This window comes from Ambystoma mexicanum, chromosome 1p (genome assembly GCF_040938575.1).
Source record: "Ambystoma mexicanum isolate Mex_15411 chromosome 1p, UKY_AmexF1_1, whole genome shotgun sequence".
NCBI classification, from domain to species: Eukaryota; Metazoa; Chordata; class Amphibia; order Caudata; family Ambystomatidae; genus Ambystoma; species Ambystoma mexicanum.
Genome location: NC_090921.1, coordinates 626,069,223 through 626,094,774, shown reverse-complemented (window position 1 = coordinate 626,094,774; position 25,552 = coordinate 626,069,223). Strand labels below are relative to the sequence as shown.

General features: G+C 42.1%; 1 protein-coding gene and 1 non-coding gene across 2 annotated transcripts in view; one reads left to right on the top strand and one right to left on the bottom strand.

The window, feature by feature from the left end:
• Positions 1–25,552, top strand: part of LOC138577272 (solute carrier family 12 member 2-like) — a 953,949-nt gene that overhangs the window by 520,064 nt on the left and 408,333 nt on the right. Inside the window, exon 7 of the mRNA XM_069649614.1 lies at positions 11,343–11,454. Coding sequence (XP_069505715.1) covers positions 11,343–11,454 — 112 coding nt within the window. The remainder of the gene's footprint in view (positions 1–11,342; positions 11,455–25,552) is intronic.
• LOC138461436 (U6 spliceosomal RNA) lies at positions 19,114–19,220 on the bottom strand. Its single transcript, XR_011264056.1, has one exon. It is a non-coding gene; the product is annotated as a U6 spliceosomal RNA (small nuclear RNA).

Below are 25,552 nucleotides of genomic sequence, written 5' to 3'. Positions count from 1 at the left end.
CTCGGGTTTTCTCCTCTGTTTTTAATCTGATTAGACCAATAAAATCCTGAAAAAGACTAGAACACCAGCTCTGATTCGCTGAAGTAATCATATTGCTTCTGTGCATTGTCTTCTTCACAGTGCTTGAGTTGAGGTTCCCTGATGGAGAAGTTTTGTTATTTTCTGTGCCATTGTTTTCAAGGTGGTGAAGGTGGTCTACCTTGCTAAGGTACAGAGAGGAGGTATGTGAGATAGGGGAGACATACTGTGTTATTTTTGAATGGTCCCATAAGGGGCTTCCTTACCCATCCGATCCACCCATCTGATCCTTTCCCTGGGTAACAACTGCAGGGGCACTATTGGACTGCGGCTTCACTGCCCTGGCCCAATGGGGAATGTCTCTCCATAGGGGAGAATGGACAACATCCAAAGATTTGTCATAATTGACACTCAAGAAAACCAGAATGTAGCTTCAGTGAGGTACTTGTATGATGAATCACCACCATGAAATAGTGAAATAGAAAGAGAGAATCAAAAGGAGGTTGCTGACAAAGTGGAAGAGCAAGTAATAAAAGCGGCCCAATTCCAAACATGTCAAAGACAATAGAGGTAAGATGATTTATCTGAACTCCTTCTTCAACAATCTACTAGAAAATAAAGCCTTTTCAGGAGGCCTCAGGTGAAGTCTAAGGAATAGGCTGAAGATAAGGGACCATGAAGGGAATATTGCAACAATCAATTAGTAAAAGCTTATACATCACAGGAAGGAAGAACCGATAGTGACCTTTGACATATAATTCACATACCAGGTTCACTGTAAGAAAAGCAGTAAGTTAATCTGTGACCATTAAGCTACAAGAATGGAGACTGACATGTAACTTAGAGAATCCCACAAAGAGTCAATGCCTCAGCGCGGGGGTCTGCTTGACAAGCTAGGAGACCCAGGCCATGTCTATTCGAGGAAGAAAGTGATACTGAGCTGCCACCCTAGTAATCCTGATTCACAGAGGTGACAGTGCCTCAAAGAGACAAATGCTGATTCAAAGGAAGAGGTGGCAACTCTTCCTTTCTGTCCAAACCTATGTATGGCAAAAAGAAACAAGGGACAAGGAGCTGGTGTACTACTACAGGAAACGGGAGGTTGAGGCAACTGCAGATCGTGACAATGCTCTAGCTTTGTGGGAACCTTTGATCCAAAATTATCCAGAAGTCTACACATAGCTGTATGAGGTTGTACATGTTATGAAGTAACCTCTGAACCATTGAATAAGTTGTGACAACAATAGCCTTTCCTCTGTGATGGCCATCCCTTGAGAGAGCCCACTTCAGCTCATTTGAATCAAAATTGAGAAGGAACAAGTGGTAGGACGTCAGTTGAGGAGGTGCAGTCCTGAACACAGAGTTTCATGAGTTGTCATGGTCCAGTTGTAGGGGCTGAGCACAGATTCCAAGCTGTAGGGTTAAGAGATATGAGCAAGAATGCTTGGTCTGTAGCCAGCAAAGTATTATGCTTTGGAGAGAGTTGTTTGCACAAGCATAAAAGTGCCAGGGATCTGAGGAGGAGGTGGTTCAGGAAGGAAGGCATGTGCAGAGTTATTATCGGGGAATGCGAAACTGATACAGAAAACCAAACACCAAGAAAGAACATGAACTGTGAGAAGAGCAGAGGCTTGAGAGAGTGGACACAGGCGAGAAGCCAAGCATGTGCAATACCAAAACCATTCCTAGCATTAAGGGAGCATTATTAAATAAGGAAGTAAATAACTTTGGGAACTGAAATCTTAATTTGCAGTCATCTGACCTAGAGGTGGGGTTGAGAATCATTGAGTTGGGAACCATTCATTGGTGAGACAAGGTGCTTTGGGAATTGAAGTCCAAATTGCTAGAGCCTTCTGATGAAGAGGGTGAGTTGAGAATCATTAAGTGGAGTAGCACTGAGTGGCAACATTATGCAGTTTGGGAACTGAATTCTGAATTCCCATTGCCACCTGACAAAGAGAACAAAACATAGTTCGAATTAAGTAGCGAAACAAAGTATTTTGGGACTTGAAGTCTTAGTTCCTAGAGATCTGTGATGAACAAGTGGAGTTGGAAATCATTACATGGATGATAAATGACTCAAGAAACCTTCAGTGGAACAACATTGTATCTTGGGAAGTGACGTTCTATGTCCAGAATCTTCTGAGAAAGATGAGTGCAAAATAGTGCATCCTGGCAAGTGATGTTCGAGATCTGAGAATCATCTGACTAAAACAAAATTACACACTGGGTACTGAAGTTTGAGTTGTCAATATTCTCTAAAACAGAGACTGAGTTGCACAACATTGCGTATTGAAAATTGAAGCCAACATTTGTAGGACAGCATGGCAAACTGGGAATTAAAGTTTCCATATAATTCCAGGAGACTGTCAGGTGAATCATCACATTTTGGGCATTGATATACAAGACACAAGGCCACATTTCCAAAGAGACTGATTGGAATAAAGATAATATGTGGAATAACATGATATACTGGGAATTGAAGTGCAAATTCCACAACATGTTGAAGAAAGGGCTGTCAGGAGACCGGTTACATGTTTGGGATTGAAAATGAAGTTCAAAGTCCAAGGGGACTAAAAGAACTGTTGTTAACGACAGTGAGAAGACCCAGACATCCTGGCAAAGCTTGTGTTGAACACAATGTGTGAATTTAATACATGGCCTGAAGTCATCTTTTTGACAAACCAACACACAATAAACCAACCAAGATATTGGGCCTCATTACGACCTTGCCGATCTGGATAGAACGGTGGTGGTAAAACCGCGGGAGGTGTCACAAGAGTCCTGCAGGCGGGAGGTGACACAGGAATTCCTGGGTCACCGGGGTCGTAATGCCCCAGTGATTCCGGAAATCACAGAGGCAGAATAGTAATACGGGTCCGGCAGTAACCTGCCGGTTTTTCTGCCTCGGTTACCGCCGGACTTGTAATGAGGCCCATTCTGTTTTAACCAATGACATAACCATGGACGAGAACGACAACACATCATTCCGCCAAAATGGGTCATAGCTTCAGAAACTACAATCTTATTTGGATGGCGAGTTGGACGTGAGACTTAGTTGTGAGGAAATTCATCTTTTTAAAAATTTCAAGTGTTTTTTTTAATCACCGAATAAGAAGTGTATTAATGTGATTTGTTCAGTGTACATGAGGAGAGACTCTGTTTTAAAAATGACTTAAGGTTCAGCTATTTTTATCAAGTGTTTGATCAATGAAATCATCTAGATGGCCTTGTACAGATTGACATTCACTCTACTAATCACCTGGCTCCTCACAGCCCCTCGCATGAAGGGGCTCCAGTTACTCAACTATGAAGGACTTCCAAAGAAACGGATCATAAAATTTCAGTAATTAAAAAAAAAACATTCTTATGCAAAACCACTGCACTGGCTCCCAGTGGAATAATTCACCTCTTTCAAATCTCGCACATTATGTGCACTTCCTCTTGGAGAAACCGTCCAGTCACATACAGACATTATCTACCTGTTAAACCCTCATGATGAACCTAATATCAAAGTAATCCCCCTTAGATTTTCTTTTTTTTTAAATTGTTGTTGGTTAATAAAGAACCTTTAACATTCACATTACATAATAAACATGAAACAAAGTATATACAACACATTATTATAACAATCATGATACAAAATTGAATTGTAAAATTCATATAAAACATGATAAAACTAATTTCATAAAACATCCTAACAATTTACTGTCTCTAATGACTATCAGACAGATCTAGCTCCTTAAAAAACTAGTGACCGCAATTAATACATAATTTGAACGACCGGCAAGACAACCAGCCCATATTAGGTCTGCTTGCATCATAGAAAATAGTTTGCGAACCTGCCTAAAATGGTTAAAAGCATAGCCTAGGTTGCTGGACAAAATAGGAGCAGATGTTCAAGGGTTTCAAGCAAGCCATTTATCTAACAGAATCGACATGTAGTCAGCGCCTCTGTTAAAATTCTGTATCGAACCAGTATTTGTCAGTTCAAATCAGATCCCATCGAAATCTCAGAAACACGGAATGTGTGTTTTTTTTCAGGATACAATGTAAGAAATGGGGCAAGTACACCAAGTTTTTTATGTTAATTCCTAAGATGGTAAAATGATGGATAAGAGTGTACATTCTCCATGGTACAGATCCAATCAAAAGTATAAAGACATTTAGTGGGGTCAGGGCAGTTAACCAGTTCTTCAATTTAGCTTCCTACCTCCAGAAAAGTTATACATTTCTCATAACTACACAGTTTGGCTTTTTTCTAACGGATCGTCCAGATCAACAAACAAGGAATCTGCCACATGGCAAAGAATTGTATGTAGAAAGGGCAAGATTTATCAAAAGGCTCTTGCCTTAAGAGAGACAATTCCCAGGTCGTAGCGAATAACATCAATAGGTACAGAGTCTGCAATTTAAGTGTCCCTCTCCATATTTGAGCTTCAAGAATATTGAGCATTCAACTACAATGTTCGCAAGGCATAACACTCCATTCCATTAAGTCATTTTGGAACAATTTTCCCCAAATAATATCTGAGTGCGGGTTTGATGGAAAATGTGTCAAATTTAGAATCTACTCTGTGGCTGGTTGGCCATTACTGATGCTTTCTCAAGAAGCCATGCTTGATATTTCGCTATATTGGGGTTAGAAGTCACCAGAAATCCTGAATAGATCATGGAGCTAATTTTGTCCACATGGTCACTACCAATATGCCATGTGAATTTAGAATCTCTCCTTCCTCTCGTACATTGAAGAACTTTGGTTTTAATTGGATTCATTTTCAAAGAATGTTTTTCTGCAAAGGATGTAAAGGCATACAATAATTGCTGCAGACCTATGGGAGTGCAATCAAATAAAATAAAATCATCTGCGTAAAATAGCCAGCATGTTCTTAAGTTAGACAGTTTAGGGGAGATAAACGAGGCAGGTTGCAGATAATTACCAATATCCGACAAGTAAAGATTAAAAAAGGCACGCCACCAGCATGCACCCTTGCCTAACAACCTGAAATGTACATATGTTAAGAAAGGAAGAAGGCAATGAATATGGCAAGGGAAATGTGCACGGAATCGCACAGTGAACAACTTTGAATCTAACAACGTGCATACAATACTCAAGAATACCAATATATGAAAAGGGATGTGGGGTAAGCACTTAGAACCTCCTTATGACTGAAAGGAAAGTCGGCAAACTCCTTACCCACTATTCTATTACAGATACTGACAGCTCTAAACCCACTTAGAGGGCAAGCAAGGACAGGATCTGTGAGCTGACACTCTGGATGATACTGAATAAGGAACTTAGAAACAGTACTCACGAGGACCGGAAAGACCACTTGAATGTCAGTAAACCCACGAAACCAGTTGATCAAACAGGGACCCAGAAGGCTATAACAGCAATGGGTGGAGGATAACTAAATACATAAAACCCAAGTCAAGGGGCAAGTAGGAATTGTGATTATAGAATAGTGAGGAAAACAAAAGGCATTCACACAGGGACTAGTTACAACAGCACCCCACACCTAATAATCAATGGGAAATAAATGCAGAAGTGCAATGGAAAACGTGGAATGGATCCCAATAGAAAGTAAGGATCAGGAGCAGGGAAAAAGATATCACAAAAGGAAACCTTTCCCACCCATCCAAGGAGAAAAGGCAGGAAGCTAAATCTATAAAGGGAAAGACTAATGCATCAAGTTTTTCAGTAGCAAAGGACATCATCAAAGAAACAGAGAACACAGGCAAATTGGGCAGCATCAAAGGGTAAAGCACAGAGAAAGGCTGCCTGCAGACAGAGGAAGACAGAAAGGGAAATCCAGGAAGCAGAAATCAATTAAGCACATAAATCTGAAATCCAGGGCAAAGGAACAAGAAACAGGAACTAGGAACTAGGCACAAAAGCTAGGAACAAGGAACAAGGGACCAGTCACAACAGGAACACTGCAACAATGACCAGTGCTGGACTGAAGCAAACTGAGGCTTTTAAAGCTGATTAACGAGCACACCCCTCAGGTGTGCCGCCTGCTGCACCTGCAGCCACAGGTGTTGCCTATCCTCCACCCAACCTTGTCCTGCCAGGGAGGAGGTGAAGCAGTGAGCCAGCATTCTGGGAAGCATAGTCATTAGATTAAAGTAGCATGCTGGCTGCCAAAAACCTGGAATGGATCCGGAAGGGAAGTAACTTGGAAAATAAGGTTTTAGCGCTCCCAATTCATCACAGCACTGTAGCATAAGGTTCGGAGGAAATGTCCAGTAGGGAATAAACCCCAAAACATGCCCCCAAGTGACGGGAACGGGAGCGAAGGGAGCGAGCCGTGACAACATATAGTATTTGAGAATAATTCTGTGTGATTAAGATGAACATGGATATCACTTGCTGCATCAAATCCCATAACCGTATTAGTAGAGCCAATGGAATTCACCATGAATATAGTTTTTTTCCAAAGAAGATTCTGGTCTACAGCGTCAAAAGCTGATGACAAATCCAGTGAGGCTACATAGATTGACTCGTATTTCCCACCCCATGCCAGGTTCTGGATGCATTTTAAGAAGAATTCATTCAAAGAGGTCCCCGTGTTCTGACGAAATCCTGTTTGCCATTTCTTCAAAATGGAGGAATCTATCGCTTAAGATGGGACTGCAAGATTGAAGCAAAGACCTTGCATTCCACACCAAGAATAGCTATGGGTCTATAGTTCAAAAGATGAGATTTATCCCCCTTGTAAAGATTGGGATAATATAAGCCATAGACCAAGAGGGCTGAAACAGTTTTTAGCTAATGATGTTCCGGAACAAATGAAATAAGGTCTCAGCCCAAGCCATAGGATCTCCCTTAAATATAATGTTTGAGAGGGCATTTGGGCCAGCTGCTCGAGACATCTTTGCTGTTGTGTTATAAAGTTCCTCATAATCGATCACCAGAGCAGGAGAGTAAGATAAAAGCTCTTGACAAAATTCATGTGTCAGCATTGTTCCATCTATGTGAGCGTATAAAAGTTTATAGTTGTGCACCCATGCCGTTTCAGAAACCTCCTTAATGAGTGGTTCAGGCATAGGGGCATCCACACCACTTATAACGGACTCTGGAGTTTTTGTTCTTCAATGCCTCTAATATGCCTTCGGCATCCTGCTGCAAACTAATCACTCTGGTTTTCAGAAGCCAGTTTCTATAAGACCTTTCACCATGATAGCTCTCATTTCGGGTGATAAATCAGCCCTATTCAGTGAACCCTCACTGAAAGCCTCATCTCCCTACGTCACATTACAGCCTCCTTATTATAGATATGCGAATGAGCAATCTTTGGTTTACTCGTCATTTTCGGCCCCCTCAAGTTATTAAATAAAAAATGGTATCAACAAAATCCCCAAAGTTGTTCACAGAAAATGTTTCCAACATCCACAAATCAGACATGTTGTTGAAACACTACTGTAGACATTAATTTACTCTGATAATATTTTTGTTGGTCCACTTTATTCTATTGCCTGCAACATTCACATTTAAGTTGGTATATTCATTTACTGCTTCTCCATGATTTCCAATGTAACTTCAAACTTGTCCACCACCATTGAATGATCACTATTTACAATTGGAAGTATATTAAAATCCACACTTTTAGACAGCAGCCAATCATCCACAAAAATAAAATAAATTATTGATTGATAGATTCCATAGACCAAGTCGAGGTTGTTGCAACCTCTGAACCCGAGATATCATGAAGTGGAGACATTCCGAGGCCCATCAGACACTTCCTACATTCATGTCCTTTCCTAACTTTACTGGCAAGATGTTCAGTAGATAAGACGATAGCTCGAGCATCAGAAGTGAGACAATCAGAGTTTAAATCGCCTGTCAGCAGGAGATGACCCGTGGGAAATAATTCAAACCAGGGACTCTCTTACATCACATATTCCACCATGCCAGTATACATTGAGGATGAACAGATACCAGGTTGGTGTATCCACAGATCTAATATGAGTGGGCAAAATACCTAAACAGGAATGTTCACATCTCACAGTCTCAAATGTTTGTCATCATTTGATCATAGTTAATAGGCTGTCAGAAGGGCGTCCCAATAAGCCTTGAGCTGCAGACTGGGCAAATATAACAAATCCATCAAAGACTGGAGGATTGAGCATCCAAGTCTCCTGAAGTGTGACAATCATACAGGACTGGAACTGGCCTAACGCAGGATTTGAGAAAAGATGTGCATGATCCCTTGAGTTCCATGAAAGACTTGAAAGTTGATCATTAGAGGTCATGTTTCCACATTCCTCAGGACCTATGTTAAAGACGCGTTACATTCACCAACCATGAACAATCTTGCACTTCATTTTTTCTCTTAAGCATTCAATCTCACCCTGCATGGTATGACTATCATTTCCTTCTTTCCCACTGTTAGCCGACATTGAGCATTTGGGAAAGATCATATCCAAACACTGTTAGATCATTTCTCTCTTTCAATACAGCATTAAAGACCAATCCTGATGTAAAATACACCAAGGAGCGGTCTGTTCTGAGTTGATCTCGGAAAAATGCCCTCTTAATATCCACTGAGGAGATGCCAGAGAAGACGCAATATGGAAGTCCATCTAAGGACTGCATAACTATTATCAGGTAACACACTTTCAAACAACATTGCATTTGGGCAATCACAATTATTATGTCCCATGTAAGGTTTTCTTGGAGAAAATTGAGAGGAGCCTGGACAAGTTTCATATCTCTTAGTAGAGGGATGCACAGGACCTTGTATTGCAAGCTCCCATGATCTCCCCTCTTGTCCAACCCCATGTCTGCAATGCCCACCAAAAGTATCTTGTGACACGCCCTCACGGTGGAGAGAGCCACCTTGAGTAGCATATAGGGTACAGGCACCCCCACAGCAGACTGTTACAGATTTCATCATTCCTTGATTAGCCGTTTCTAATGTAGTGAGCACCCTTTAAGAGCTATCAGAAAAGGCAGCCACTGGCACTTCACATATTCCCCTCCCAGACATCCCTGATTGCACACCCTCATGGAGGACCTGGGCCTCAAAGAGGGGAGCACTGAAAATTACATCAGCTGGTTTTGCATTAAGTGCAGCAGCTCCAGTTGGTAATAGCATATTACATATAGCATTAGGGGGAGGTGGGACAGCAGGTCTTACGTTAGCCATTGAGGACATAGAGAGAGCTGCTTTTACAGATGATTGTGCAAATAGGCTACCAAAAAAGAATTTTGCAGATTGGTTTTTCTTCTTGAACACTGCTCGTGTTGTTGTTTTCTTCAAAGAAACACCCTTAGATGGAGCTCTCTTAATCGATGCTAAGACAGTGGGAACTTGAAACGAGCCATGAACATCCACTGGACCATTTGACTCAATTGGTGGACCAATATTGATTATAGTGTCACTCAGCAGAATCTGCTCAGTCATTCGAGCCATTGCAGGATTTCCCACACGACCAAAGTCTGGCAAAATTGTCTCATTCTGATAAGTAGTGTTATTTAAATTTTGGTCCGTCAAAATAGGTTGCTGAGCTTCCCCTAGATCAACCTCTGAGCGCCTGAAATATACAGAGGAAATCGCCTTTTCCTGAACCATTGACCACCGTGTACGTGTCGTTTTCTTTGTAGCCATATATAGTTTTACATTCTTGAATTTAAAAAGTAGTCCGTTTGTATTTTCTCGTATAAAGAAACAAGAATACACAGAGTTTGGTTTATATCTGATAACGTTGGTAGGTCTAAGAATTTTTTATTAGTTGGGACTACCGGAGGAAAAGAAGATCTTCGTCTCGAGGGAGGAAACTCTGAAGATGAAGATATTGATGAGAGTGATTGATCAAAGTCAGGAGCATCCCTTTTGTCAATAGTTGGAGGGGTGTTGTCCAAGCTACTGTCACTTTCAACTCCCTCCGCCGGCCATTCAATGTTTGTGTTTTTGCCCCTTCCTTTCCTCTTTTCTCAGTTATCTTATTTGTCACAGCCCGGCCATGGTCCATGTCATAAGTACTGGCCGCTGATGATCCTGGCATGGGAGCATTCTCAAAAGCCACTTTCACAGGGAGGTTTCCTTTCGCCTTGCGAGGGAAACAAGAGGTAATTGTCTTTAGTTTTGTTTTCGTAGGACATGGAGTAACAACCAGTCTCTGTTTAACAGATGTTTAGTCAGAATCTTTTACACTCCCTTTGGCCATTGTGTTTTTGATGTACACAGTGTGAGAAGCTGAGACCGGGCTAGATGAGTCTGGAGAAGAGGGAAGAGGCATGTTCAAAGCTACCAACATCTCAGCATTAGAAATCTAATGGGTATTAGCCGGAAAGGAGTTAGGCATTTTCGCACTCCTTAAATCAGGCATGTACCTTCTGGGGCATTTACAGTAGAGGAATCGAGGATAATATATTATCGGAAGCAGATTCATGAGGGAATATGTCACCCAGCGATGCGCACAAGCTGCATAAACCACATGTGTTGTGCTGGACGACTAAGCAAGACACAGAACAGAAGTCAGAAGATGTTTTGAAGAGGCTCACAGAGTTAACTGGCAACACACACCGCAAGGCCTCCACCATTTTACTTGAATCTTAAACATCAAAAGACTGCACCCCTGCATCCCCCAGCGGACCACAGCAGACCACTTTCAGTGCCACTTTCACACTGTGCTCCGTGGGAATATGTAGTAGACAACACAAGTCAACGTTTCAAAGCTCCACCTTCACTCAGTAGCAATAGAAAAAATACTGGGCTCCAAATGCTCAAATGCTCCACAGCAGACCACTTTCACTGCCGCTTCCGCAATCCACATTAGTTCACCAACATATAGCTAGGAAAAAGATGCACAGAGGAAGGATACAAAAAATCTAAACCAGTCCGTCAGAGACAAAGTGACTCAGAAATTCAGTAAGAAGTAGAAAACTGGTCTCTTCAGGCAAGCCTTCGACCAATAATCGGGTCAAAAGCAGCGCAATTCTATGAGGGCCAGACTCCACCATCTGGTACAATATCACAGGTTCCCATTGTAACATCCTACCAGGACTTACACTATTGCAATAGCCCTCCGCCCCTGTGGCAAAAAATGAAACTTTCTTGTTGTACCTCCACAACAACCTCGATATTTGGGCAAAACCCAGGACATAGAAAACATACAACTGTTGTGGAAAACAACAAGCTGAATTATTTTCGTTAATCTGATATATGGGGCTGATCAGCACCAGAAATACGGCATGGTTACAAGAAACATATACAATCTCTTTAAAACATAAACTGTGTGTCAATGTATCATAGAAGTAAGTGTGGGAGTTGTACCTGAAGTTCATATCTTACATTTCTGCTTGTTTCATTTTGCAGGCTCAAATGGTTCTTTTGGGAATCCTGCTGATTGCTGTTGGAAATTTTGTTATTGGGACTTTAATTCCTACTGATGAAGACAAAAAATCAAAAGGATTCTTTAATTACAGAGGTATAATTCTTTCATATTTTTATTTTTCAGCTTTCTAGTTAACGTTCTGCAGATTTCCAATGCATACATTTTGTATCACCACAGGCAAAGCACCAAATGCCAAGGAAACACTCCTACATGTTGAGATATAAACAGTAATGCAAGGCAGATACAGGGTGTCAAACATTCTATGCAATGTACCTGTGGTTGTGACAGTAAAGCAGCATGCTATCTTTCCCCTGCAATAATAGATGACTGCCAATTTCAAGACAGAAAGCCACTTGCTAAGATTATTTAAATGTCAATTTCTTTACACATGGTATCATTCATATTTAGCCAGTTTGTAAACATTTCCAGTTGTGGCAGATACGGGAATGCGGGCACAGGGAGATGAAGTAATGCTTCGATGATCAGAAAATGTGGTACAGTGCACTGTTGGGTCTTAAAAGGCTCTCCATACACCCCTTTCAAACTCAGTGCTAACCGTTAAACCTTTAAATATGTCCTTGGACTAGCCTCCCCCATCTGACAACCTCCATCACCCTTGCTGTGTGCCTTTCAATCTACCACCATACTCAACAGCAGCCCCCCACCACATGAATAGGGGCTGCAGAACAGATGGGGAATTGTGATGGTGTTCCCAGTATTCTGCCTCTGCACAACCACCAAACCCCAGGTTTCCTAAAAGCATTTACTGAATAAATGCATACTGAACCTGAGCACATCATCCACAATCTTGATTACATAAGGGTGCAAGGTGCACTTCCTACAACGGAAGTCTTGCAGCTCTCCAGATGTTTTGAACTATGAATACCATGCTCCCTCACCATCGACTTTGCTGGCTAGGATTGATGGGATTTGTAGTTCAAAACATCTGGAGAGCCAAATATTGAGGACACCTGTCCTAGAATAATGGCAAGGACTTCCAGACAGCACTATCTCATTATTGAGAAGTCTTATTATAGCAGAGGACTTCAAACTTTGGACTGATAATCACACAAACAAACCATGCCTGGAATGGATGGACCACATGTCTAACCTCAGGTTTAGGCAACCTGTTAATGGCCGCACCCTTACAAAACGGGAACAAACTAAGTTCCTTAAAGAGGGGGCCGAAGGATATGAGATAGAAGGATGTGTCAGGCAACTTTTTCAGCAACTCCTGACAGAAGATGCACGAGCCACGATCAAGATCGACTAAGCCCACATGATCGGCCCCAAGAGAGACTTCCGGATTGCCCTCCCAGGGATGTGGTGGTAAAATTCCACGATTACAAGATTAAGGAGGCAGTCCTGGCGGAAGCGAGAACATTCAGCAGGATCAAATTTCTTTTAATTCTTTTTCAGTATTTAGTTTATTTCAAACTTTTACCATTTTACAAAATCAATATACAAAAAAATTCACCATTACATCCACATTACTTCTAAAATCATGAAAGATCACATCAATAAGAACCACAGCAATTATTAAAAGTTGTCCTATTTACACCCCACCTGCTTTCCCTTCCCCTTTACAGATTATACGTCCAGGGTCAATGACTCCCTGTAACTGGTTAATTCTTTTAAAAATCCATCAAATTTCATAAGTGAAAATATTCATTTTAAATCTTCACCTCTGTATAAGGCGTGTCACCATTCCTCTGCATCCCAACCTAGTTTCTCAATTATGCGACTACCCTAATAAATTGTCATCATAGATTTTAACATTGGGCAAAATAGAATTAAATGTTTTATTGTTTCTGGAGATTTATTACATAGCCTACATTGATCATCCCTTACTTTCCCTCCATACTTAAGTAAAGTCTCCTTCATATGCAGAACATTCAAACAGAACCTTAGGAATATGTCCTGTAGAATGGGCGGGGGAACCTCCAGAGGTACTTTGGAGTAAAATTAATCGCACCAGAAGGCCTATCTGAAAGTGTGTGGATTTTCGATCTCCTCAACTCCGTTTCAGTCCAGTCTTTTGCCTATAGATTCAGCTTTACAGTTTACGGGTTTCTACAGAGGGTGTCAGCTGAGAATCCCAAGTTTATCAAGGTTCTACCACACTACTACACGTTCATGGAGTTTTTGTGCATCCCCGTCTCTTTCCTTTGAATTAAGCTAAATTGCGGAGGGTACTTAGCTAAAATCACTTTCCAAAACAGAACCAGGGTGTTCCTCACCACCCTTATGTCCATAGGCAGAAACCCCAGTTCTTGTCTTATTATTACGGCCACTGGGATGCCTTTTGGTAGACATAAAACTCCTTCAAAACAAGCCAACTGTATCCCAGATTTCCCACGGGAGACCTAAAACGGCCTCAGCCCCATATACAAGAGTGGATCAATATTAGATATAAATTATATCCCACCACTTTAACAAAGCCTGTCTGCCTACTGTCGTAACATGTAACACCCATTAATTCAAGTGTCTCAATAACAGTGACATGAAAATCTTACCAAGAATATCTAGCAGGGCAATAGGACAGTAGTTATTTGGCTCTGCCCTGTCGCCCTACTTAAAGACCGGGTCCACGATTGCTGACTTCCAGGACTCAGGGACCTTACCCAACTTCATTATCGTGTTAAACAGGATCCAGCAGAAGTCGGCCCAGGCTCTGGAGTGGCCTTCAGCATAACTGGGGCATCCGAGGCACTGGCCCTTCTTATCAAAAGCAAGAATTCCTATCTTTCAAATTGAAAAGCCCTCCTGGCCTTGGTTCCCTCAGTTGTCTTAACAGGGAGTAAATCCCTCCAAAATGCGAGACCCAGTGGTCCACTGGGACCGCATTAATCTGAAGGGCTCACTGGGCATCTCCGTCACCATTTAAAATGTGCCGAGGTTCCTTGAACTACCTGCATCATAGCTTCTGCATATCTTTGAAGGATTATACTTTTGTAGGACTTAGCCAGTTTTTATACTTTTGTTTCCCTGCCCTAATGTGGTTTTTGCTAGTCAGCATTGGTAACTCTCGAAGTTTCTTAATGTATTTATGCATCATTTATTTTTTAAACACCACTTCCTCATCCAATGTGTGCTTAGACTTAAAGTGGGGTTTACCCCACTGCCCCCTTTCTGTGCTCAGTAAAGGCCATAAAGGCAGTGACATATTAAACTTTGTCACCGCTGCTTTCAGGCATTAAGAGAACCATTTAGTTAGTAATGGAACATCCGACTCTCTAAGACTTATCCTATTTCTTACTCTCCACCCCGACTTTAGTTGGCCTATAATCCCCCCATTTCACCTCAAAGCCTAGCCATGACAAAATTAACAAGTCGTAGTCACTATAGCGGGTGGGGTTTACCGTCAAGGATTTAACCCAGGGTAATACATTCTGGGAGACAAGACAGTAATCCAGTATAGCACAGGCATTCTCTCTCTGCCAAGTCTTTGCTCCCGGGATGTCTCCCAGCATTTTCCTGTTCAGTTTATGGACTTTTCTAGCCTAGAATTTCCGTTGACCAAAGAAAGAACCTGTCCTTCTAACCCCCGTCTCCCCTTGTCCAAGACCATGCACTTTAATTTGGCCCAATTTCACACAATCTCTATTTAGGTCCCCACATATTATCATCAGAGGTTCAGGGTTCATGTCAAACAATTTGTCAAGCCAACCTGTGATCCAATCCGAGTAATTTGTTGTTTCTTGTGCTGCTAGGCTCCAATATAAATTGAATAATGCTAGGCGTTGGAGCCCGTTCCTGGTATCCCACTTTACTCTCCATTATTAAAATTTGAATGTAACGGTTCGGATTGATAACTTGTGCTACTCTTAAGCTTTCACCATTTCCTAGGATGGTTAAAAGATCAGCTGAAGGCGTACCCGTCTTGGCCTTTTTTGCTTTATTCAAACAGAGGCTAAAGCCTTCTAGGAGCGGGGTTTCCACAACCATTTTTCCTGCAAACACACTCTGTCCAGCTTAACAATTACATCTTCCAATCTATCAAAGAGATGAGAGAAGCCCCTGGTATTCCAAGCCCCAATAAACGCCTCTTCATAATCCTTGCCCCGTTGGCATTAGGCTTTGGTATGCAAATATAACGCTCTGACCAACTATCCCCATGACCTCTCATTCTCCATAGAGGGCCTATCATTCCTCTCCTCAACAGTAACTCTCATTGAAGCTATTGTACCACTTTTTCTAGTTATTGTGATCTTAATGTGGTTTACAGAGTTCACGCCTTGTCTACCTTCCGGATGTTTCATCCCCTTGATTGGATACAAATGAAAACTCTCTTCCACAGCTTTCGATCCCCCCCAACCTTCTCTTATTCCTTCTGCTTTGTGACTGAGTACTTCATTGTCTTTCCTGCTCGGTGTTTGCTAGGGCCTTCCCGCCTCCATTACATCACAGCCCAAAGGGCACAATTCCAATATCAGTTCACACACACAAGAAGAGCCCAAATGCAAATACACTCAGTCATGTACTCGTTCATCCAAGAACTCCACTACCACAATATCCTCACATTCAATTACCTGCAGGCTCGGAACATGGTGAAACAAACACAAAACATTTGTACGGTTTAAAATGAACCCATCAGCCATTAGTAAAGTCTTTCTAATGGTACTGTGTGGTTTAAACCGCCGTCCTTCTTTTTCAGGCCCTGACCGAATATTCCTGGTTGAATTATTAAACCGTTGCTGTGCTCTTATTTCCTCTCCCTCCTGGGATTTCCATTTTTGAACCAAAACACAGCAGCGATATAACTTAAATCTCAAGATCATTTTCTCCATTGGTGATTCAGAATTCATAGTTTCACAAGCACCCCCCACCACCCTTTCTTGTTTTTCCTCAAGGGTTATTGTCAAGTTGTTGAGCCCTAAGCTTCATCAAAGGCTTTCCTTCGCAGACCAGGGAAGAGTGCAGCATTACTTGTGCCTCGACTTGTGGGTTCCTTCTGTGTGAATACTCAGTGTCCTCCTCCTCCTACACTGACAGTTGCAATAGCAGGTTCTCCATCTCCTCTTGCTCCTTAGCTTCCTCTTCCTTTTGGCCAGCCAGCCATGGACATCAATTGTACACTTGATTATCCACTGCTACCTTTCATTGCTTAGAGTTTTGTGCGCTCACAATCTCGGTCGTCATTCCACGAAGATTACACAGAAAAGCTCTCCCGTTTTTAAATGTCGGCATGTTCTTAGATGTTCTTTCTTGCGTTATTTTGTTGGATTTCTGTGTAGTTTGTTTCTTTTTTCGCTGATAAAAAATTGAAAAATCCTTAGAGTCCTGCAACTCTTCACCAATGACCTGCTCAGAATCAACTTCAATTACATGTCTGGTAGACCATCATCCCCTTCTGGCGTGAGATTGGCTATAGATTGTTCTGTGGGGGTCCTACGGTAGGGCCCGGTTTCCTCAATCAGGTCAACTTGCACCTCTAGGGCTCCTCTAGCTTCTTGACTACATGCTATACCTAATTTATGTAAACATGCACACTCTGGTGCCCCTGCTGCTTGCCATAACTAACACTGTAGGTACATTGTCTGACAAGCTGTTCTGGACTATGCTTGGAATACATATTTTGGGCGGCATTGCCAGCCCCAATGTTTTTCTTAATCCATCCATGAAGGCTCTTTGTTCATCCCTCGCTTCCATCGTGGGATCAATAGGTGATTTTAAATCACCCTCTCCATGTCCTTCTCAGGCTCTCTTTTCTCTTTTAAAGCTTCAATGAACGCCTCCAGATAGATCAATTTGCTGTGCATCATTGATATCATCTGATCCTTGTAAGAGTCACTCAATGTTTCATGACGTTATTAAAAGTGGGCTAGCGTTATTGTCAGGGCCGACATAATGCTGGCTTGTAAATGGGAAACCAATGAGCTGTCTGTATAGTTAGTGCACACCGGGTGCTTATGGTCCTGGGCATGTTAGTTGTTTTTGCGCCCACATCAGCATTTGAGACCCAAGAAGAATCTGAAGAGGACAGGTCAGAGAAATCCATGTGGCCTTCGAAAAGGGCCCCCTGGTGGGCTACAATGGCCAGAGGGTTCAACATTAGGGTTGACATTAGTAGAAACCTGTTGGTCATTTGCGATCAAAATTATCAACGGCTGACCACCTTACTAGATCTTTTTGCTGGGGTACATGTACTTGCACCCTCTGGTTCGCCCATACCTCAGTCCAACCTGTTTCCCTTTCACTGGCCTTTTTCTATGTTGGTTCCCCTACCTGCCTCTAACTGCAAAGGTTAAGTTTGCTATGTCTCGAGTTAATCTAGCCGATAGGGTCGGCTTTTCAAAGTTCCTTTCCACACCTTATCACTGCCAGAAAGGTGCGTTCCAATGGAGGGTACATACGGCGCAAAAGGGTGCCCCCTTTCGGGACAGACCGAGATTTCCTTCACAGTACACATCCAAGATGTCGTAGGAAGGCCCACACATTCTCGATCGTCACCAGGCAAAACATTTTTAGAAAAAAACGGTGACGTAATTTCATCCATAGGAGACCCCCTCCTTTCCTTGTTCCGTGATTTAATTTCTGAGCCGTGTGAGCTGGAGGGACAAGGGGCCGCTGCAGTTGCAAATGTCAGACTTGGCTCTTGGAGGGCACGCGCCAGCAGATCCTCGTCCTCTAGTTCCTTCCAGCCGCAGCTAACCACCTTGTGCCCCTGCCCCCGCACAATCTCCACTCTCAACAAACATCCCTTCATTGGTCTCCGTGGAGTTCTGGCACACCGATAGTTCTAAGGGGACCAGGGTGGAAATCACAAGTGAGGATCCCAGAGCCACTGAAGCCAGAGAAGCCTTGAGATCGAAGCATATATCTTTGTTCTTCCTCTGATTTCCTTTTTTTAAATTGGAGCAATCTCTATCTCAATAGAGCCTTGCTTTGATGATTTTAATCCATCACCATTACAAGGGTTTGACGGGGTCACCCTGAACCTTGGCCATCATACAATGTCAAGCCCCCTTCCTCCACCCCCACTCCATTGTCCAGATTGATTTTTCACGGTTTAGGACAGAGAGGAAAGTCAGGTGTGGGGCACTGGGCTCCATGTGGCGTCGAGATTTGCATTGTTTGTTCAGGAAGTATCGGAGTTTCACTTCCTGGGGCCAAACTCGCCAATAACTGCAGGTAAGCCTGGCGCCTCGTCCTCTGATGGCAGCCCTCCTCCGTTTCTCCAGGTGCATCTATGCCACTCACCTCACTGCCTTCAAAGGAGCACGACCAACACACTTGGCCACACTCCCGGTGGAAGTTTTGTGTGGCGGGGTGAGGGTGGGCTGTGGAGACGGCTGTGGTAGGGGGCAAGAGAGAAGGTGGACCCCAGGGCCACGCTGGACCTAGACAGCAAACTCAGCTGGACCAGAGAAAAGCCCTTCATTCGCCCCTCCGCTCTGCCCACTGACCTAGCAAACACTGCCGCACTCGATAAAACTCCCGCTGATGGATGGGAGATAACATAGGTAAGGAGATAAGGTGGCACGGTGGTAAAAGTTAGACTGGGGTCCGGTGTGATCCTAGTGAAGAGCCGAAGAGGCAGCCCAATATCCGACACTCATCGCTGCTCTGCCTGGCACGCAAGTTTGGCGGTAACTGAAGCTAAACTTGCCACGCCAAAAGGTCCCAACTCCCCTTCTTCTTGTTTGTTTGTTTATTTATTTATTAGTAAAATGGAAAGAGGAACCTTTTCAGTGGACACTTATGGGATTAGACCTCAGCGCCCTCATTAAAGCAATTTTTTTTTTTTTTTCTTCTATGGAACGCTTCACGAATTTGCATGTCATCCTTGCGCAGGGGCCATGCTAATCTTCTCTGTATCGTTCCAATTTTAGTATATGTGCTGCTGAAGCGAGCACCATGCGCCACAGTTTCAAAAAAATAAGATCTCCACTCAGTAGGATTATGATTATAAAGTGCTATATTTATGTGAACAGGTGCCCTTTTATGATAACACGTGTTTCAACAGACTCGGCTGCCTTTTTCAAATCAGGGATAAATGTTAAAACATCATCATTGACACATAATAACAATCAAACACAATTAAATCACCATTTTGATAAGTAGATTGCATATGAACACAGAAAACAAGGATGGGGATGGGGATAGGGAAGGATTGGTTAGGATGAAAACATACCACATGTTGAAAAATACAGATGAAAAGGTGGGAGAGAAATCAACAAAAAGAGAGTATAATGCTTATAACGTTCTATTGATTCATGTCATATATATATATTGAAGTATTTATAAAAACGTTCTTACCCAATTGTAGTGTTTTGTAAATTTGGAACGCCGCCTTTCAGCAAGTTTAAATATGTCATGGGATCAATCCCTGCCTGTCAAATTAACTTGTGATAATAAGATTCCATACATCTTTATCTGCTGTCTGGTGATTAAGTTATTCTGAATTCGGTTACATTCTGTATTTTTGCTCTTAATTACTTTAGCTAATGTTTAAGTTACAGTTATTAATGCAATGCCGTGATTTCTGTGTTGTTTTCAAAAGACAATCTATGATGCACATGACAGTTTACGGTTAAATGCCTTCCGCTATATATTTTACGGCAGATTTTGTCATTTCGTTCGTATATATCATTGCAGTGTGCCCGTGAGCTCTGCAAGGTTAATCAGTCTACACATCGGACATCGGGCTAGTGCGAGGGAAACATTAAATAAACACGGATGCGCTTTCACATCACGTTCTTCAGAATAGCATGCCGCCTGCAGTGTAATAGCTAAAAGTGCCGTATGGGCTGCGGCTCAGACGTATTGTTTCGCATACCTTACCGCTATTGAGCATTTTGTCCGCACCATACTAAACTGTCCGCGTTTGTACGCGGATCCAAAATGGAGGGCTATATTGTTGTGGTTACTGTTACCCGGATGACCGTGTTGGTCCCTTCTCGCTTTCCATTATGGACACATCTTTTGGGCAAATACTACTTAATATTGATTAACTACATTGATTCAACCCCAAATGTTGAGTTGTACCTGCCGAAATTCGTTCTAATTAGTGTACTAAACTACATTACATTCATGTTTACAGTATAGTACGAATTATGGTGCATATTTAGAGAACAAACTATAAGTAAAATAAGTATTTTGTAGGAATTGTGTGAATGTTGTTCTCCTAATTTTATGTTCCTAATTTTTCGAACTCATTAATAACAAAAAGAGGGGGCCTCAAAATACATGCTAGTAGTCCAACTTGAATTGTAGTTCACATATTTACAAAAAACCTGATATGGTATCAAAACCAATTTGAACTTAAATTTTTCGGGATCATAGCTGTTCTTTTTCAATAATCTGGGTAAAGCTCTCTAATTGTACTTGTGAATTTAAAAAAGAGAGGTAGATGCGTACTTTAAAGCGCTGCAAGATGGTTACGAACACATAATTCACACTATTATCAGTGTTCCCCATGGTTCCTTTATGGGCATTGGAACACGTTCTAATTACATAAGAAAGAAGGCATTTCATTGTCCGAGTTAAGGCCTCTTTCTACTCTCCGAAATCGGCAAATTAGTTTTGATTCTTCTTGTCTCAGTTTCAATTCTTGGTTCCCTCCTCTGGGTTTTAGGGTCAATTTTTTGGACCTCACAATCTATATAGAGGAAAACCAAGTGATGACTAAAACTTATAGGAAAGCAACAGAGGCAAATTCGACCCTGTTTGTGACAAGTTGTCACTACAATTCAGTAATCGAAAACATCCCTAAAGGGGAGTTCATACGAGCTCGAAGGAACTGTTCGGCAAAAGCAACCTTTGTTGAAGAATGCAAATTGCTCTCAAATCGCTTTTTAGCCAGGGGATATGCTAGAAAAACTATTATAAAAACATGGGATCAAGCAAACAAAATAAACAGAGAAAACACACTCATGAGCAGCAAACAAACCAGTGGGCAGCCTGAACGAATAAGATTTATTACAACATATTGTGCCAACAATGCTACGTTGAGAAAAATTTTGAAAAAGAATTGGGACCTTTTGAAACTAGATCCTCATATTAAAGATTTTATTGAAGCCAGACTAACAGTGACATTTACAAGAGAAAAAACTTTGAAGAATATTCTGAGTCCGTCAATGTTACCAGAACTAAAATGTGTAGAAAATATCTCATGGCTACCACAGCTACCTAAAGGATTCAAGAAATGCGGCTCAGGTTCTATGTGTCAATATGCAAGGGACAATACAGAAGTGCTTTAAGACTCATTTGGCACTAAACATACCATTACGGACTTCATTAACTGTAAAACAAAATTTGTAATTTATGCAATAATCTGCCAGTGCAAAAAAATGTATATTGGAAGTATTATTCGAGGGATGCGAATAAGAATCAGGGAACATATCTCAAGCATTGGAAGTCAAAATACCAACCTACCGCTGGCATCCCACTGGCAACAGAATCACCAATTAAGCAGTAAACAAGACATCAGATTCTTGGGCCTAAAAAAAGTGACTCTAGGACCCAGAGGAGGGAACCAATAATTGAAACTGAGACAAGAAGAATCAAAACTAATTTGCCGATTTCGGACAGTAGAAAGAGGCCTTAACTCGGACAATGAAATGTCTTCTTTCTTATGTAATTAGAACGTGTTCCAATGCCCATAAAGGAACCATGGGGAACACTGATAATAGTGTGAATTATGTGTTTGTATCCATTTTGCAGCGCTTTAAAGTACGCCTCTACCTCTCTTTTTTAAATTCACAAGTACAATTAGAGAGCTTTACCCGGATTATTGAAAAAAGAACAGCTATGATCCCGAAAAATTTAAATTCAAATTGGTTTTGACACCATATCAGGTTTTTTTTTTTAAATATGTGAACTACAATTCAAGTTGGACTATCAGTATGTATTTTGAGGCCCCCTCTTTTTTTCATTAATGAGTTCGAAAAATTAGGAACATAAAATTAGGAGAACAACATTCACACAATTCCTACAAAATACTTATTTTACATAGTTTTTTCTCTTAATATGCACCATAATTCGTACTATACTGTAAACATGAATGTAATGTAGTTTAGTACACTAATTAGAACGAATTTCGGCAGGTACATCTCAACAATTGGGGTTGAATCAATGAAGTTAATCAATATTAAGTAGTATTTGCCCAAAAGATGGCGTCCATAATGGAAAGCGAGAAGGGACCAACACGGTCGTCTGGGTAACAGTAACCACAACAATATAGCCCTCCATTTTGGATCCACGTACGAATGCAGACAGTTTCGTACGGTGCGGACAAAATGCTCAATAGAGGTAAGGTATGCAAAACAATACGTCTGAGCCGCAGCCCATATGGCACTTTTAGCTATTACACTGCAGGCGGCATGCTATTCTGAAGAACGTGATGTGAAAGCGCATGCGTGTTTATTTAATGTTTCCCTCGCACTAGCCCGATGTCCTATGTGTAGACTGATTAACCTTGCAGAGCTCATGGGCACACTGCAACGATATCAACTAACGAAATGACAAGACTTGCCATAGAATTTATAGCGGAAGGCATTTAACCTTAAACTGTCATGTGCATCATACATGCGCTTTTGAAAACAACACAATAATCACAGCATTGTATTAATAACTGTAACTTAAACATTAGCTAAAGTAATTAAGAGCAAAATAACAGAATGTAACCTAATTCAGAATAACTTAATCACCAGAAAGCAGATAAAGATGTATGGAATCTTATTATCACAAGTTTATTTGACAGGCCGGGATTGATCCCATGACATATTTAAACTTGCTGAAAGGCGGCGTTCCAAATTTACAAAACACTACCATTGGATAAGAACGTTTTTATAAATACTTCAATATATATGACATGAATCAATAGAACATTATAACCATTATACTCTCTTTTTGTTGATTTCTCTCCCACCTTTTCATCTGTATTATTTATTTATTAAGCATACAGACCCTGGGGGTATATGGGTGCATTACATGGCTACATAAGTTACAAGAAGAAGACCGCAGGAAAAAACACATAGGTGATAGTTACAATCTAGCCTGACTTGCCTGATGCCACACCAGATGGCTCCAGATGCTAAGAGCGCCTCAGTGCAGATCACCAGCCACAGGCTACACAACAGGAGTCCTGACAATTGTTCAGGATATCTCTCGGAGATTATCTCTCGCTCAGCACATTCAGCTCTGCAGCAGTCGCAGTAACAAATTGTTAGAGCAAAGGTGCTACAGACTCGTCAAGCCGCAACGCATACACTCACAGATTCACAAAGCAGCCTCCTCAGATACAGGATCCAATTTCGGGATTCAATGGTCCAGATTTAACAAGATATCTCCCAGAATACACTCTTAAAAATAAAGAGGATGAAACCATTACAGACGAGCTGAGATGCCGGGAAGTGAGCTATAAGTGGATTTACCCTTTTGGTTTGCAATTTAAATTGATGGATAAGGAACACACTATCTTCTTGGCTGAAGAGGGAGCTAAACTGGGGCAATACCTCAAGGAGAGAAAAGCACTGATCTGGGGTCATGGCACAAAGTCCGACAAGGAAAGAAAAGGGGTGACCAATGACCAGATTCACCGGCCCCTGTGCGGACAGCACTCTGCAATGGCCTGCCTACCTTGTTTGAGGGCTGACTTTTGGAGGGAGTCTCATTGATGGGCAGGAAACCAACTTTGTGCAATGCCACCAAGGCCACCAGTTAAACTGTTGTTTTATTTTGCTAGCAACAGACTGATGGATTGGGGAGGGAGGAACGTAACGTCCACTGCAAGCATTATGTGGGGTGGAAGCCATTTGGCGAAAAGTTGGGGAATGCTGTGGGGGTTTTATGGGGAGGCAGGCGGGTATCTTTCTAACAGAAAGGGTGGGAGGAACGCTTATTCGTTGAAAAATAATAGTGGGCAGAGAGGGAGGGGACACAAGGAGAGTCTTGAACATGAGATGGGGCATGCCTGTTGGGGAGAGGGAAACCCAAGGCCACAATATGGTACTTAACATTTGCTCACTGAACACTTGGCGCCTTAACACCCCGAATAAGTGTACACAGCTATTTGGGGAACTTCAGCGTCTGGATGCGCACTTGGTCGCTCTTCAAGAGATGCACTTGTTAGGTAAAGATCAATTTAGAACCTGTTATTAGCTCTACCTGCACCAGTTCCACGCATCGTCTATTAACATGAGGGTGGGGGTGGCAATTCTGATACATAGAGTACTGAACTGTGTCAGGATAAAAACCAGAAAGGAAGCAGATGGGAGATCCGTAATGGTAGTGGGAACCTTAAGCGGAAAACTGTTGCCTATCCTCATATTCTATGCTCTCAATACTTCCCAAGAATAATTTATGCTGCAGATATTAAACACAGTGAGGGAATACAGCCAGAGAGCGCTTATGCTTCCAGGGGACATGAATATGGCCATGGTTGAGGGGTTTGACAGATCGACGCACACCACTTACACTGCCACAGGGGTGGCCTCAAGCACTCTAAGTGACCAGCTGCGGGAACTCAACCTGGGGATATATGGTGCATGAGACACCCCATGGATAGGGCATACACGTACACCTCCCATGTACACCTGACATCCTCAAGAATAAACTACATATTCTTGACTACATACTTCGCCGGTCTGGTTCACTCAATTGAAATAGAGCCGATGACCCTAGCAGAACATAGCGCAGCGACGGTAGGACGTAGCGATTGGGTGGGACGCCGCTAGCGACTTCAATGGAGGATGCCCACAGAGTTCTTAAGGTATCTGGTTTGCCTGAATGAAGTGATAAGAGAGTATTTTAAAACGAATGCCCTTGCAGATACTTCACAGGGAAACAGCTGGGGATTCTCTTAAAGCAGTGACGTGAGGTAATATTATTTCTAACTCGGCCGCAATGAAGCGGTTAAGGGGGCGGGAAAAGCAGCAGCTCCCAACGGAAGCAAAGGAGGCAGACAAGAGATACAGCAATACCCTGACTCTGGAGCGCTTACCATGACAAAAAGCCAACTGAGGCTCCTTAGGACACAGAGGGCTGAAGGTACCCTATACCGGCCGCGACACTGCTACTTTGAGCAGGGCAATATACCGGGAAGTGTGCTAGTGCAACTGATACATCAGCAGACCAGTTGTTCCTTTATACTGACCCTGATTGATGGCCGGGGCAGGGAATGGGGGGAAAGAAGAGATAAGAAGATGCATATTTCATGAGTTCTGCAGTGCTCTTTACTCCTCTA